The sequence below is a fragment of the Gymnogyps californianus genome, chromosome 1 (assembly GCF_018139145.2).
Source record: "Gymnogyps californianus isolate 813 chromosome 1, ASM1813914v2, whole genome shotgun sequence".
Taxonomy (NCBI): domain Eukaryota; kingdom Metazoa; phylum Chordata; class Aves; order Accipitriformes; family Cathartidae; genus Gymnogyps; species Gymnogyps californianus.
The window spans coordinates 185365757-185379986 of record NC_059471.1 but is presented as its reverse complement, the minus strand read 5'-3'; the positions used below and the strand labels follow the sequence as shown (position 1 = coordinate 185379986).

The following is a 14230-nucleotide window of genomic DNA, read 5'->3' as shown; positions in this document are numbered from 1 at the left end:
CCCTGTCAGAGAACTCCCATCTTCCACCTCTGCTTACTCCAGAGCTCAAATCCTACCTACCACTTCAGCCCATAGCCCAGGTCTGGTCCAGGTCCTCCAGTCTTCCTGCCCCAAACCTGCATCTCCAGTCTTCAGCAGCACACACCAGTCCTGCGATCTTCCTGTTTCATTCCCTGAATGAACACCTCACATTTTTTACTAATTTCCTGCACTTTATAGCTTCCCCATGTGTCCAGCCCTAATCCATGCTGAAACTGGACTTTGCAGTTCAACAACAGCTCCCAGGGATTGCCTCCATCTCAGACCATTCCGTCTCTCAGTCTGCTATATCATCTCTCTTGATACTTCCTGTCCGGATCCTCATCTTCCTTCTGTTTTCCCTATTTTGACATCTTCTAGCACCTGACTGCACTATCTCCTCATTAGATGCTGTCCTTCACTTTACTGCTTGAATTATCCATTGTCTTCCTTAGCCCTCTTGGCTTCTGCTGTGGCACTCCCTGCCTTGCAAAAGCAAATTCCCATCTCTTTAACTGGTGCGGTTTTCAATACTCCAAACAATCAAAGAACATGTTAAAAAGTCCACCTGGTTTTAGAAAAGAAAAATTCTATCTGGAAAAAAGATAGACCATCTATGGTAACCCATGATAAAATAAAGATACTCTGTTAATTATAGGGGCATGCAAGTATGAGAGACGGTGAGCTACACAAACTACCTACTAAAATCAGTAGCAGTAAAAGGCAACCTGCTAGAGGACAGAGTTGTGAACACAAAAGGAGGTCAGGACGTCAAGAAGAGTATGAACATCTGGATTGAGGTGTGTGACACTCACCCAGATGAGGAAGAACTAGTATGGCTGAGCTTTAAGAAAGTGGTCATTAGAAATTCCAGTAAGAACGGCTCAAAGAGCTGTACCAGGCTTGTAGAGCTCCAGGAGAAAAAAACTCCAGACAGTGAACAAACAGTATGCCTAAAGAGTTTAGAGATGAAAGACAAAAAGGTGATAGATTATTCTTGCAGAAGCAAATACAGAGGCTATTATGATGCTAAAACCCAGTAGATATGTTTGTTTTAGGAAAGGAGAGGGCTGGACAAGATGGAGAGATTCAGAAGAGGAAAAGAGGGGTGAGAGTAGACATGAAGATCTGGAAATTGGATAAAATGAAATTGTATGGGCGGGTGAAAAGGGTAAAGGGCTACAGGAAACAGAGGTGAGAAACTCCTGTGTTTATGATAATGGAGAAGGACAAAGAGGAGAAGACAGAGAAAGAAAGCTAGTCCGGGAAAAATATGTTCCTGAAGAAAACATGACAAAAGTTTCACCTATGACCAATGGTGAGAGTAAGCAGAGCTTCTTTTCAAGTGACAAGAAGAATTGTCACTATTTCAAAGAATACCGCTATTTGAAAAAGGCATTCTCTGCAGAATAAAGTATAACACATCGCATGATTAAAGTGCTTAGGTCTAAGAAAAACACACAGTACAGGATTCTACACAGACTCATAATTTGATTTCCTATTGAAATTTGGGAAGCAAATAATGTATGTCAGGGGACATACTTCAACTACTTCACACAAGAAAAGCTTTCTTAAACAGGAAAAGGAAAATGATGTATGAATCAGTAACTGGTTTTTAGCATTTGAAATGAATTGTAATGGTCTGTAATCTTTCTCAGCATCTCTTAAAAAATACCATTATTAGTAAGTTATTGTTGCATTCTTTTTTTCCCTTGGACTTCATATTCAGTGTGTAACATTTGAAAATAGGATACAGAAAAAATGTGCATAAGGAACTGAGATTTTTCCTTATGTAGGAATGGTGAAAAAATATTAAGACTGTAGGAGCTTTTTTGTAATATTGCAGCGAGGCATTATAACTCAGCATTTGACAAATTTTAGTTTAATAAACTGCTTGGTAGTTGATCAGTCTTTCTGATGTTACCTTAATAGTAAAAATGACCACTGTAGCAACTATATTGCTCTTAAACATGTTAAATATTATCTGTTGGTACAAAGCTGTTTTGAAGTCCCATCTGGGATGTTAGGTGTTGTTCTTGCTGGGAGTCAAGCACTGAAAAAATATTTCTACACCTTTCCACCATCATTCACCCGCTCCTATTTAGCCTTTGAAAAAGCACGAGCCATTAAAACCAAGTATAAACTACAAAAAGCAGGATGGGGAAGAGTGTTATATTGCAGTAAGACTTTTGAGGATAGGACAGTTAAATCAATCTTGCTCTGACAAATTTGTAATATAACATTTGTGAAATGGCAAGAACATTACCATGAGAAACAATCATAGCTCAAATACTCTAGGGAATGTTTAGTTCTCTGTGATGCAGTGAAAACATTTGATGTATATATCTGACTAGGAAATGAATAATAATTATAAGTATGGCTGTAATCCCTATTCTCTTTTGTGATACAATTTTTTTTGTGTTACCACTTACAGGCTTACTCAGTTTGTGGCCTTATTGTGGTATAATGTAGCAAAAGTCTACATTGTAAGAAAGAGAATAATATTATTCTTCACCTTTGTGGATCAAGGACTTGAGCATAGAGTGTAAATGGTTTGTCCTTAATGTCACTGGAGGTCTCTGGTAGAATTTGAAACTGATTCTAAGGCTCCTGGCACTTGCCCAGTGCATATCACACCGTTGGGTGAGGTCATCACAGCTGAGAAGTTCAGTAGTATTGGAGTCTAAGACTTTTTCAGAGTTTCCTATGTTGACATTAAATGACCGGCAGACAAGAACATGAGGCAGCCTTGTACTACCTCACAAAATAGAGGAGCAATGAGATTGCACAGTATTGTTATCTCAGTTTTACTGAGAGGAGGGGTTATAATTTACTTATTACTAACCATGTATTTTTGTGCACTTTTGGACTTAAGCAAGAGTTGTCTTTGACTCAAGGGATGGCTTTTCCTCTGATACATGGAGTTTCCCTCTAGTCCAGGCAATTTCTTTCATCCTCAACTGGTCCTGCTGTCACCTTCTCAGAAAAGCAAATAATCTCTTTTTGTCATGAGGCAAATGTCCCGAATCCTCAATTCTATTCCATGTTTGTGTTTTTCACAAGCTAGACAAACACATATGATGAGATCACTATTATCATGTCATATGACATTTGACCTGATGCTGTCTGTAGTCAGTGGAAAGAGACAGGCAACCATCAAGATTTAATGACTCTTTTGTTACTGATCCAGAAATAACTGGCAGCAAATAACGGATCTCACACAGCCTGAGGTACTTAAGACACTTCAAAATGTATAAATAGACTTGTTTCTCAAAACATTGCTCAAATGCCACTAAAAAGTGGCTGGCTCTTGCCTTGAGGTCTAGACTAATTCCATGAGATCTTCCCTGCTGTGGCATTTGTTTTGGTGTGTTAGGATGTAACAGTTTCTGTTAACATGTAAACATGTATTTACTGACTAAACTATGCTTTCTCATAATATCCATACCACAGGTCAGTTGCTCCGTCTGAAAATGTTTCGAGAGGACCACGGGTCTTGGATGACGATGTTCTTCAGTACCATCCTCTTCCTCTTCATTTTTTCTCACATTTATAATCTGTTCCTCATTATGGCAGGGAATATGAGGTAGGTTACAGAGTTTCTTTTTGTCTCTTTCTCTCTAGAATATATTCTACTGGAAACTTTTCATATTATGCTGCTTTGCAGTGAACAAGAGCTTACCAAAATGTAAACATACTAGTATTCACTATCTTTTTTAATTCCTCTGCTTTCTGAATTTAGGTACAATAGTAATTTAATTGGCTAATTAGCTAAGAAGATTAAAGTATCAGTTGTAAAAAGTAGGGTCCTAGACTAATGATAGTAACTATTACATCAGGGTACTAATGAACATTATATCTATTTTTTTTAATTTAACATTATAGCTCAACAAATTTGATTTGAAGTTAGAGCTGAATAGTTTAAAAGTATAAGCATTACTATTGTGCATACTCAGGAAATTCAGGGTTAAAGTTGAAAGAAATTGAAACATCGAAACTTGAGGAAGCTCACACTGAAAACACAAACATTAAATGTGTAGTATAGTGCTATTTTGGTTATGTCCAATAATATTTGCTGATCCACTTTGTTAAAAATATTCCTTAAAATCTATTTTTTTTTCCCATAATGTGCTCTGACAGGGCAAAGTTATGGTTGGCTGAGGGCTGAACAGCTATCTTTTTATTATGTCTGGATTTATTTTAAATGGAGCTTTTTATATTAATTTTCTGGCTTAAGAAGACTTACTTTCTCCTATTATCTCAAAATTAACACCACTTTTGTGTGTTGATTTTCCTAAGAAAGCCTACATTATTAGTGATCTAATACATAAAAAATGAGTTCATTGGACAAAAATAGAGTCATGTTGTTTATGAAAGGCAAGATAGCATCTGAAGAGTTTCTAGCAAGGAATAAGAAACCCAATGTATATATGAGTTGAAGAACAGTGCAAATAATTGAATGACTTGTTCTTAGCAGAATATCAGAGCCATACCAACAGAGTCTGATGAAGAGTTATTTAATGGGCCCTGGTGTGGTGTGTTACAGATCTTAAGTGTCAACAAAAATATGCAGTGTATAAAGTCCTGTTACCAATTTGACATAAAACAAAAGGTGAGTAGGAGGCAGACTGGGTGTCACTGAATGAACGTAAACACAGACCAGCTGGGCTAATCATGAGATTGTGACATGAAGACTAAATGTATTGATTTGAGCAAGGCAGGTAAAGCAGCAGAATCAGCGAGTGTTTTAGGAAACGATCATGGTAATGATGTGGTAAATATGAATAGGTGCCCAATAAGAGGCAGAATAGTCATCCCTGAAATGAGGAGGGTGGGAGCATTGTAGGTTTCTCGCTTCTCTATTTACTTTATTATAATAGTGATACTATTATGGGTATTATGTTAAGATTTATATTTGGTATTTCTAATGCTCCATAAACTATAACTAGCTGTTAGACGAAGCATTAACGATTTTGAAAGCTTGACTCATGACTGGAAATCAGAGTTCATTTGTCCTTGTCAACATTCCTGCTCCCGATATCTGTTACAAGCTTCCATTAACTGCACTGAAGAGATTGTGTGGCAATCAGCATCTGCATTCATGGAAATAGGCACAACCTAGTACTAAAATAGCTGGTGTCAGTCAATCTATCTGCCCTGTTGCTTTCTGCGGGTTGAAGCCTCTCCTTTCCTGGAGCTTATGCCCCAGGCCTAGATTTGTTGTGATAGTTTTGGGAAGCCGACCGTGCTCAGGGAATCACACTACCTTTTTCGAAGTGGACTGAAGGCTTGTTACAGCCGTTTTGGGTGTCCATTCCAGCAAAAAGGCAGCAAGTGGGTATGGAACAAACAGTTTCAGTCTCAGAATGCACAACGTAAACCATCAAAGAGAGCCCTTGGATCAGTCCTCTCAAAGTTGAGGTAGGACAACGTGTAGTACTTTTGAAAAGAGGGTTTCTAGAACAAACATCATCAAAGCCAACTACTTCATGTTGCCATAATAAAGTGTTTCAAGGACTGGATTATTTTTTCCTGAGTAAATGCAATCCTTATGGAAACTATTTGCTTCATGGTTTGTACTTCTGTGCAAAAGAACACCTCTGTCTACGCCTTTTGCCACAGTGCCTTACTGAAATGACTGACACCAGAGAGACTGGCTTCCAGGACAGAGGTCAGAGTCTGCCTGCATGGAGGTTACAGTCTTTGTAGAGACAAGCTGACCTGCCTGCCTATGAACTCCTATGAAACACAAGCATCCAGAATACACATCTTTCCAATACAAGGGCTACGAAAGCCTTACAATTACTGTCTACAAGACTGAGTGAAAAACACTCTTTTTTTTGCATGTGTTTGCTCCTTGCCCTGTCTCTGATTCAGCTTGCTCTGTGCGCTGGCAAGAGAGCAATTCTGACAAGTTTCTTTATGTCAGATGTTTGGTCTCATCGATGAAAATCCCTATGTGGTTCATGAATAGGAGGATCATATGTCTTGCATGTGCATGCCAGCGTGGATGATCGCAGCAGAAGCAATATCCTGTTGAGGGCTCGAGAAACCTGTGCCAGGAGTGCTTTAAAGCTCTGTCATGTTACCATCTCTAAGAAGGTATATTTTACAGTTGCCAAGATTTGGAGGTTTTTTAGAAGTCTTTTTAAAGACACTTCACATGTGTCTTAGTGTGGCAAACCTAACAAGTGTGAATGTATCCTTTAAAAAAGGATAGCGGTAGGGACTGTGGTTTGCTGGGAAGAGCAAAAGCTGAACAAGTTGCTGGTATTTGAATATATATTATAGAGCTGTTTGCTGGCTGAAAGTGTGACTATTTGAACTGAAAATTTTGTTACAGATTGGAATGTATCTTTTTAAATTTTAAGTCCCTCTTCTTTTTTCAGTGGCATTTCCTTTTAAGGACTTCGCAGTTTATGGCACTGACCTGCTGTCCATTAGGTCATTGGTCTTGTAGTCAGAGCTGAACATCTGGTGAGGAAACATGTCTGAAAAGCTGTCAGAGAATGGTCTGCAGCTATGATTTCTTACCGCTTCTCATTCCTGAAAACAGTAAGCAGAAGCCGAGCTGGGCACAGGGCCCACGTCAGGCCCAGTTTGTGTAACCGTCTGAAGGCCCAGCAGGGTTGAGGCACAGGCTTCAGGAACAAGGTGTTTGGTCTAGCTGGTCCTTCTCTGCAAGAAAGATGTGGAGTAGAGAGCCTAAATGTGAAAATGATCCAGAGGTGGAAAGGTTCAGCCGTTATTCAGGTTTAGGTTTAGAGACCTGGGGAGCATAGCAGGATGAGTCAGTCAGAACAGAGCAGCAGCCGTTAGAGAGGAGGCCTGGTCAAGGCGGCTGTGAGAATAACGCAGAAAAAGCCATTCCTGCAAAAGTCAGAGTAACCTTAAGTAGTGCTTTATGCTCAAATAAGGAGAGATTTATTTTGGAATAGTTTTAATACTTGGAGAACAGTAAAACCAATTATAGAGGATCAGAAAAAATACTATCTTGTGTGATGCTAGGGGCTGAACTGTGCAGTTTGAATAAGGCCGTTGAATTTCCTCTGTAATTCGGATTTTAAGTTTTTGAAGTAGCAAGAAGGGCACTGCCGATTACATCTTCTCAATGGGTGTGTGTCCGTGTTAGCCAGTGATACGGTACATTGCGAGAGGGACTCTGATACAACACGGTGTAACGTACGTTGGCCCGGGGATCTGCTGTTCATGCTACAAGTTTTGTGGTGGTTTTGTACACACGAGCAGAAGTACGACGTCTGTCATGTTGCAGTCCATCATGCTTCTGCACAACAGTCCATCACAAATAGTACACAATGGTCCTCTGCACAGCGAGCCCAGGCAGCCTCAGGAAGAGGCTAGCTGCCATCTAAAGTGGCCCTCTGTGTCAAATCTGTCACTGTCGCTTTGCCTGCTCCACACTCTTCTTTGCCTTCACATGGCTGAAAAAAATCCCTCCTTCCTTCACCCATCTTACAACAGCTGTGGGAGCCTGTTTGGAGGTCTTAATTCATACTCAGCACTATTTCCATCAACACAGGCCTGCATATAGTGAATAGAAGGTCTATGATTATGGACAATAAGAAGATAGTGGCTGCTCTTATGTGGTACTCAGCTTCTGCTTTGCTGGTTTCCCTTCTGCAGAAGTGTCTCTCAACTCATGTCACTTCATCGTAACATTTTCTCTGACCAGTGCTCTGAAGAGGGGAAAACAGTTTGCTTGGAAGCTGAACCAGAGCATTGCCAGTGGTCACTGGGTGAGGCTGAGGGGGGTGAACTGGTGGCAGCACACCGTGATCAGAAGTGATGACGAACAGCGGCTGCACAATTTTTGGGCGCCACTCAGTCACACAGGGCTATGAATGCACCACAAGGCAGCCGGGTGGCCATCTGTCTGTCTGTCCGTCTAGGGAGGTCACTGCACAACCCCTCTGCAAACATTGTGTGCCACTGGCCATGTCTGGGGTCCCCCCATCCAGCCTTGAACAGTATGGTCCTGTTCATACAGTCCTGAGCAGGAGATCGTTCTCCAAGTACCTTAATGGTCTTTGAAGACGTGAATTGGGTCCTTGAAATGCTTATAATACCTTGTGCTGGACATTATTAATAACACACAGTTAGTTATTGAACAAGACCAATAACATTGGCCAAGGCCAAGGTTTCTGTTAGAAGCGGTAAAATTTAATAAGCAGGAGTGCTGTTGAACATTTGCAGCAAACTCAAACCTACTATGTGTGAAAATAGCTCAGAGCCTAGCATGCCAAAGGAAAGCCCTCAGAGGATTAAACAAGCAAATTGTTTTGCAGAGGGAAATTCTAGAAAGCTAGGGTCAGCATCGCTTAGCTTGAAGAATTTCTTAAAACATTTTAAAAACAGGAGTTCATGTAATGAATGGTAACAAGGACCACATGACAATAACATAGAATTTTATGACAATGTTTTACGGTATTGCATGGTTGAAAAAAAAAAAGGACAAACCTCATCAGAATCCTCCTCTGTCTGCTGCTTGGAGGAAACTGGAGCAATGTTGGGCTATTGAATTCTTAGGGCTTTACCAGTGGTTCCCAATTCACAGCATGCATATCCAGTTAGGTGCCAAGCTCCGCGGTAGTCTCCCATCTGAAGACCTTCCCTAGTACCTTATAACTGATCCTCTGTGCTACCTTGCCAGAGATCTGATTTCTGCCCTTGTCTTTGGACTCATGGCCTTCATTTTTCAAAATACAGTGCGGCACTGGTATTCAAATCTTGGGTAGATAAGTTAACTGTCTGGCAACTTTTGCGTAGTGCCAGTGAGCACACTCAAGTTTTCTGCCCCCTTGCAGAAGATGCCTGGAAGGCTTGTCTCCAGGCGCTCCAGTGGCATATGAGATACTTGTCTTGCACTTTGTCTTTTATATTGGGCCATTTCTGATTGCTATTTTGGAGCTTGAGTTGAAAGACTGAAAAAAGTAGATCGAGATTTCATTAAAAATTAAGGGTTGTAATGTGCTGATGAGAGCTGTTAGGTTTTTGAAAATGATGACTCTAGAATGATCTTGGCTTTCAAAGCACATGCAGGTCTCTCAGTCAAAAAGCCAAAAGCAGTGTAAAGAGAGCAGTCCCCTCCTCAACCTTTTATTGTCTCTTGTGTGGTGGAGTGACCAAACCTGTAGATGTTTCCAGCATCCTCTTCCTGCACATGCCCATAGCCACTGCTGGAGGACTGATGAGCATCGTCGTGATCTACTCCATGTTTCAGGATGGTATGTCCCCATTACCAATGGCATCCTGCACGCTGCAAGGCATGCTGGTGTGCAGTTCCAGTGTGGTTTCACAGGAAAGGAGGCTTTTTTCTGCATATTAAAAGTTCATATAAATGTGCTTAGTATAAATCTGCTGTGCAGGTGTGGACGGAAGGTTTCACAGTTAAAAAAGTGCCTATGTTCTGTCCAGGGCCCAGAGTTGTGACACTTCTCAACACTTTTCAGATCAAGGGCATGTATTTAATTTGTAATGCCCGTGCCACCTGCCCAGCAGCCTGGAGCCATCTTATATCAGAGTACCATCTATTTTAATAATAAACATTACCTATATACATGCAGTTCAGGCCTTATGTACTCTAACGTAAGTACTGTTCTGACAGCTATCGAGTAACTCTGGCTATTGCTTGAAGTCCCATCTAGCTCCTGACCTGGTGAACTCTTGCAACGATTAACTTTGTGGTATCTGAACAGGTAGGGTGAAGTGCAGGTGTTGTATGTCTTTTATCAAAGTACCATTGAATACTTTTTAAAAAAGTGAGGGACTTGTGTGTTTATTCATTAAATAAAGTCATTTCGATTCTTGAACTTCAGCAGTGATTTTGAGCTGTGTAACACCTAACAGATAAGGAACAGAGCTTATTTATTTAAGACAGTATTTGAAACATAGATGAAAGGAGGAAACCTTTTTTTTTAATCAAATTGGAAGGAAGAGGATTGCAGAGGGATGGAAAAAGTGTTACTGGTGTTCATTCCTAGTGTATTGCGGCAAGGCCCACGTGGTGGCAGCAAAGGGTGCATTTTAACGGTAGAAAAGCTAAATCCAGTGGAAGTATACCGGCATCCTTTCTATCAAACTTTTTCTCTGGATTTTTCTGTGCCACAAGCAAATTCACAGCCCTTAATTTATCGTGTCTTTCTTTAAAGGAATTCTGGGTCTTGAACTGTCCAGGGACTGTCCCATATTTTTGTCGTTTATATGTGACTTTTGTATGCTTAACATACTAAAATAACCTAAGTCAGTACCTATATGTATTGAAGTTTTTCCAAGTGTATTGCTTTTAAGTGGAGAATATATTGCCTAAAGGAAATCCATTCTCTCCTTTGGGAGCCTACGTCAGTAAAGCATGCTTTGATATTTAAAATTACAACACAGTGATGTATTTTTCACATGACATCCAAAAATCAGAGTTGTGACTACTTGTCTCACAAATGTCAGCTGTCTTGTCTTAGATGAAGTGATTTTCAATTGACCAAAGGATGTTTAGGTGCATCATTATTCAACATTGTAAAGTGTCATTAAAATTGTAGACACAAACCATCTTCTCTTTTGATGCTAATTGTCACATTACTATAGCAATAATACAAGTTGTCGGGATTGTCGTCTTTGAGTGCTGAATGTGTCAGGAGAGGGTTTGGCATGAATTTATTACCTGTGCTGTCAAAGAGTTTCAGTTATTCTTATAAAGCACTAGGAGAGGTACATCTTTTTGGTGTACTTTTGTCTTCTCTTATTGCTCATTTCTTTCACAGAAGCAGCGTGAAATTACAACACAGTTTACATTAATAGCAGAAATTCCTTAGGAATAAAAAATATTCCTTTAATTAATTTTAATTAAGGTTCATTTTGAAGAGGACTCTGTGGTGATTTAGTGAATTGGGACCCAATTACAATCTGCAGTTGACAAATGCATATAAAGAGGGCTTGCATGTTGTTTAACAAGCTGAAACAAGGAAACAGCTGTATACATTTTTAAAAGCCATGATAATAGCTTTCCATTAAATACTTTACCTTTATCCAAATTAGTTACTGTTCCTTTTCCTTTTTCCCCAATTGCAGCTACATACAGATTATTGTGTCCCTGGAAATGTGTATTTACTGAAGGCTTTATACCACATCTCATTCAGGATTCTGTGTTTTAGTTTGTTTGATTGCTTTTTAATGAGTCAAGGATTAGTCATCATTAGCATAATTTTTAGAGTGAGTTTTAGGGACAAACAGGAATGTGTTTTCCTAATCACTGTTGCTGTTCTACAGAACTGCAAGGTCCACAGTGGATCTGTATTAGCCCTCCAGACAACCTTCATAGCTGTGTCTACCCAGCCATATGTTTCATGAGCTTTATGTTGATGTATCCTTTGTATATATCTGTTTTAGTTATGTATTTATACCGCAGTCATGCCATAAGGCAAATCCTAAATTGTTGTTGGTTTTTTTGTTGTTGTTGTTTCAAGCTCTCAGCTAGAAAAAAGGGCTCAATATTTGTCCCTACTCAGTTGGCAAAGATAATTGTGTTATACTGTGAGCTTCTGAAAGTTCAAGCTTTTGTGAACTGCTGGAAGGGAAGGTTCCAAATCTGTAAGTCCTCTATGCCATTCTCAGAGACTAATCCTTTGGGGCCATCATGAGTCTTTCCCAAACAGTATGTGGAAAACAGGGATTCCCTTAGAATACACATAGGTTCTAAACAGCATAGGCCATGACAGGCTTACACTATGTAAATGTATATAGAGGCAGAAAGTTTAATACAGTTATAAGAATTACAGATGTAAAATTTTGCTCCAGGAATGCAGAAGGCTGCAGTCTTTAAGTGGTCTTCAAGTGAGGCTTTTTATTGCAGGTTGTCATCCCAGCTGGGATCCTAAGGCACAGGTGTCTAGTGAGATCACATCTGCAAAAGAAACCATGTTTTCCAAGTCACTGTGATTGAAAAGTCTCTTGAGCCAGCATTAGTACTTGAAAATTAAAGTTTACTTAAAAGATTTCCAAGCTAGTTCAAGGTCTTTCAACCTTTATAGCTAAATGTACTCTCAGTCATATCACCTGGTGAAAAAGTACCTCTTGGTTCCATGTGCTAAATCTGCCATACTGCTTCTGTCTTCTGTAAAGTAGATTTTAGCAAGCTTTTCCTTCTCCTAAGCCAGGAAACGGCAAAGCAAAGAAAATGCTTAGTTTGGATGTAACTAAAAGATGATGATTCTGAAATCCCAAACCCTTTAAAGACTAGGAAATTCATTCCCCAAACCACACTCTGTGCAGACAGAGGACAAAGTAGGTCTTGCACATCACAGAACAACTGGCATAGAATCATCATAGATCCCAGGGTGGATGGATGTAGACAGGATACCAAAGAGCTCCCTTATCCGTAAAGACATCCCAGGAGTACCTTGTGGTCAGCAGGATCAAAGACTGCCAGAAAAACTGTGGCACAGTTGGAGCTCTGTTATCATGAAGTATCCATAATACAGGTTGATCGGTTTGAGAGCAATGTTAATCACTTTGATAGAATGACTGAAATTAAGAGAAGTTTGTGGGGAAAACCAAACTGCAAGGAAAAAAAAAATTATCCAAGCCAAACCATTTTCCTGTAAACTCTTTTACGTAGCTTAGGAGCAAAGGCCAAACCACAGAGATTGAAGTGACACAAATCGGTTCTGGAAGGAGTTCTTTGTCAAGACATAGGCAGAGGACCCAGCTTAGGAGTTAGGTACTTGTCATGTGTGCTGCCTGAATTAGTCTCAGGTACTTGTAAGTGTTTAGGGAAGAACTATAGTTGTAGCACTGTTGTAAACCCCCCTTTCTGTAAGAGATTTTTTCCTATTGCTAAAATTAACAACTCTGGTTTTAAGAGGGTTGTCACTGATCAGAGATGCCAGAGGGAAGAACTGTAAGTGCTGAACACAGCCAGACCTGTTAGCTAAGAACAGCAAATACAAAGGATGCTGGAGGCTGCGGTGGGAAAAGCATGCGAGGGACAAAGGCACGTCCAGCACCAAAGGGGTCGTGCTCAAGCCCTGGGTTGGACAAGTAGCCCTGGAGCAAGTAGCCCTGTGGCTGTGACACAGCTGTCCTGTGGTGTTGCCATGGTGACACTGATGTGACTTTGGGAATGTCTTAGGGCTGTATAGACTGATTCCCCTTTCCTCCTTTCAAACAAGACCTTATCCTTACCAGTGGTAGGGGTAACTGGCTAGATAAATTGATCATGGCACAATGTAGTTAAACCTTATGCAAAAGTTAATTTATGGTGCTGTTACGTATTTTGTATTTGCTTTTACTCTTTTTTTGAAATAATATGCTTGTTTAAAGTGAAAAAATTCCACCATTTAAAATATTCAAAATGTCAATTAATATGTTTTTATTAATATGAAACTGTATATAAAAGAGTTCACGAAGGAACATGTTCATTTTTTGATGGTATAGTAAAGTTGGCCATTTTTGAAGAGTTTTTGTTCACATCACAAGTACAATAACAAGGCAGATTTTTCCTCTGCCCATCCTGTGGGCACTCACTGACATCTTTTTTCCTTTTTGAAGGCACAGGTAATGGCTACAACATTACTTTTTTTATTTCATACCACACTGGATTGAATTGACATGTGGACACTGAGAGTGTTTTCCCTTAATCACACTATGACATTGTCACTGTGGCGTTGTCCGTTAGGATTATGTGAAAATACTCTGCTCCGTCAGCCCTCTTGCCAGTTCAGGAACCATAGCATTGCTACTGCCTACGTGTCTTGTTTTCCTTGCCCATGACACACACGAGCTGAGTCTCCTGAAAACTGAAAAATGCTTTTCTCTCATCCGGATTGTTGAGTTCCAAAGGGAAAAATAACCTGGGCTAAAGTTAGTGGGTTACCCTGCATTTGCCCCTCATGATGTGAGGCCATATGTCTATGGCTAATCATGATGTAGGAGGCTGGAAGTCCAAAGACACCTCCTGAGGCCTGTCAGGATGATCTGGGTAGAGTGTAGTGTCTTCTTGTACAGGAAATCATGTCCTCAGGTCATCTCTTCTCACCACGAACTAGGAAATCTGTAGAGCTGTAATCTGGGCTACTAAGAGTTTTTTCCTTTGCCAGGGATGCAACTAGAATTGGAGTTTATCTTCTGCAGGGCAGTCTGACGGGAACTACTGACAGTTTCCACTAGCTGAGGAGCTGGTCCATTATTGCCTTTCTTTCTC

The 14230-nt window shown here is 40.2% G+C and overlaps 1 protein-coding gene across 1 annotated transcript in view; it reads left to right on the top strand.

Annotated features, from left to right (window-relative positions):
- TMEM117 (transmembrane protein 117) overlaps window positions 1-14230 on the top strand; it is a 227358-nt gene that overhangs the window by 29175 nt on the left and 183953 nt on the right. The window contains exon 2 of the mRNA XM_050903838.1: window positions 3472-3604. Within this exon, the coding sequence (XP_050759795.1) occupies window positions 3472-3604 (133 nt within the window). The remainder of the gene's footprint in view (window positions 1-3471; window positions 3605-14230) is intronic.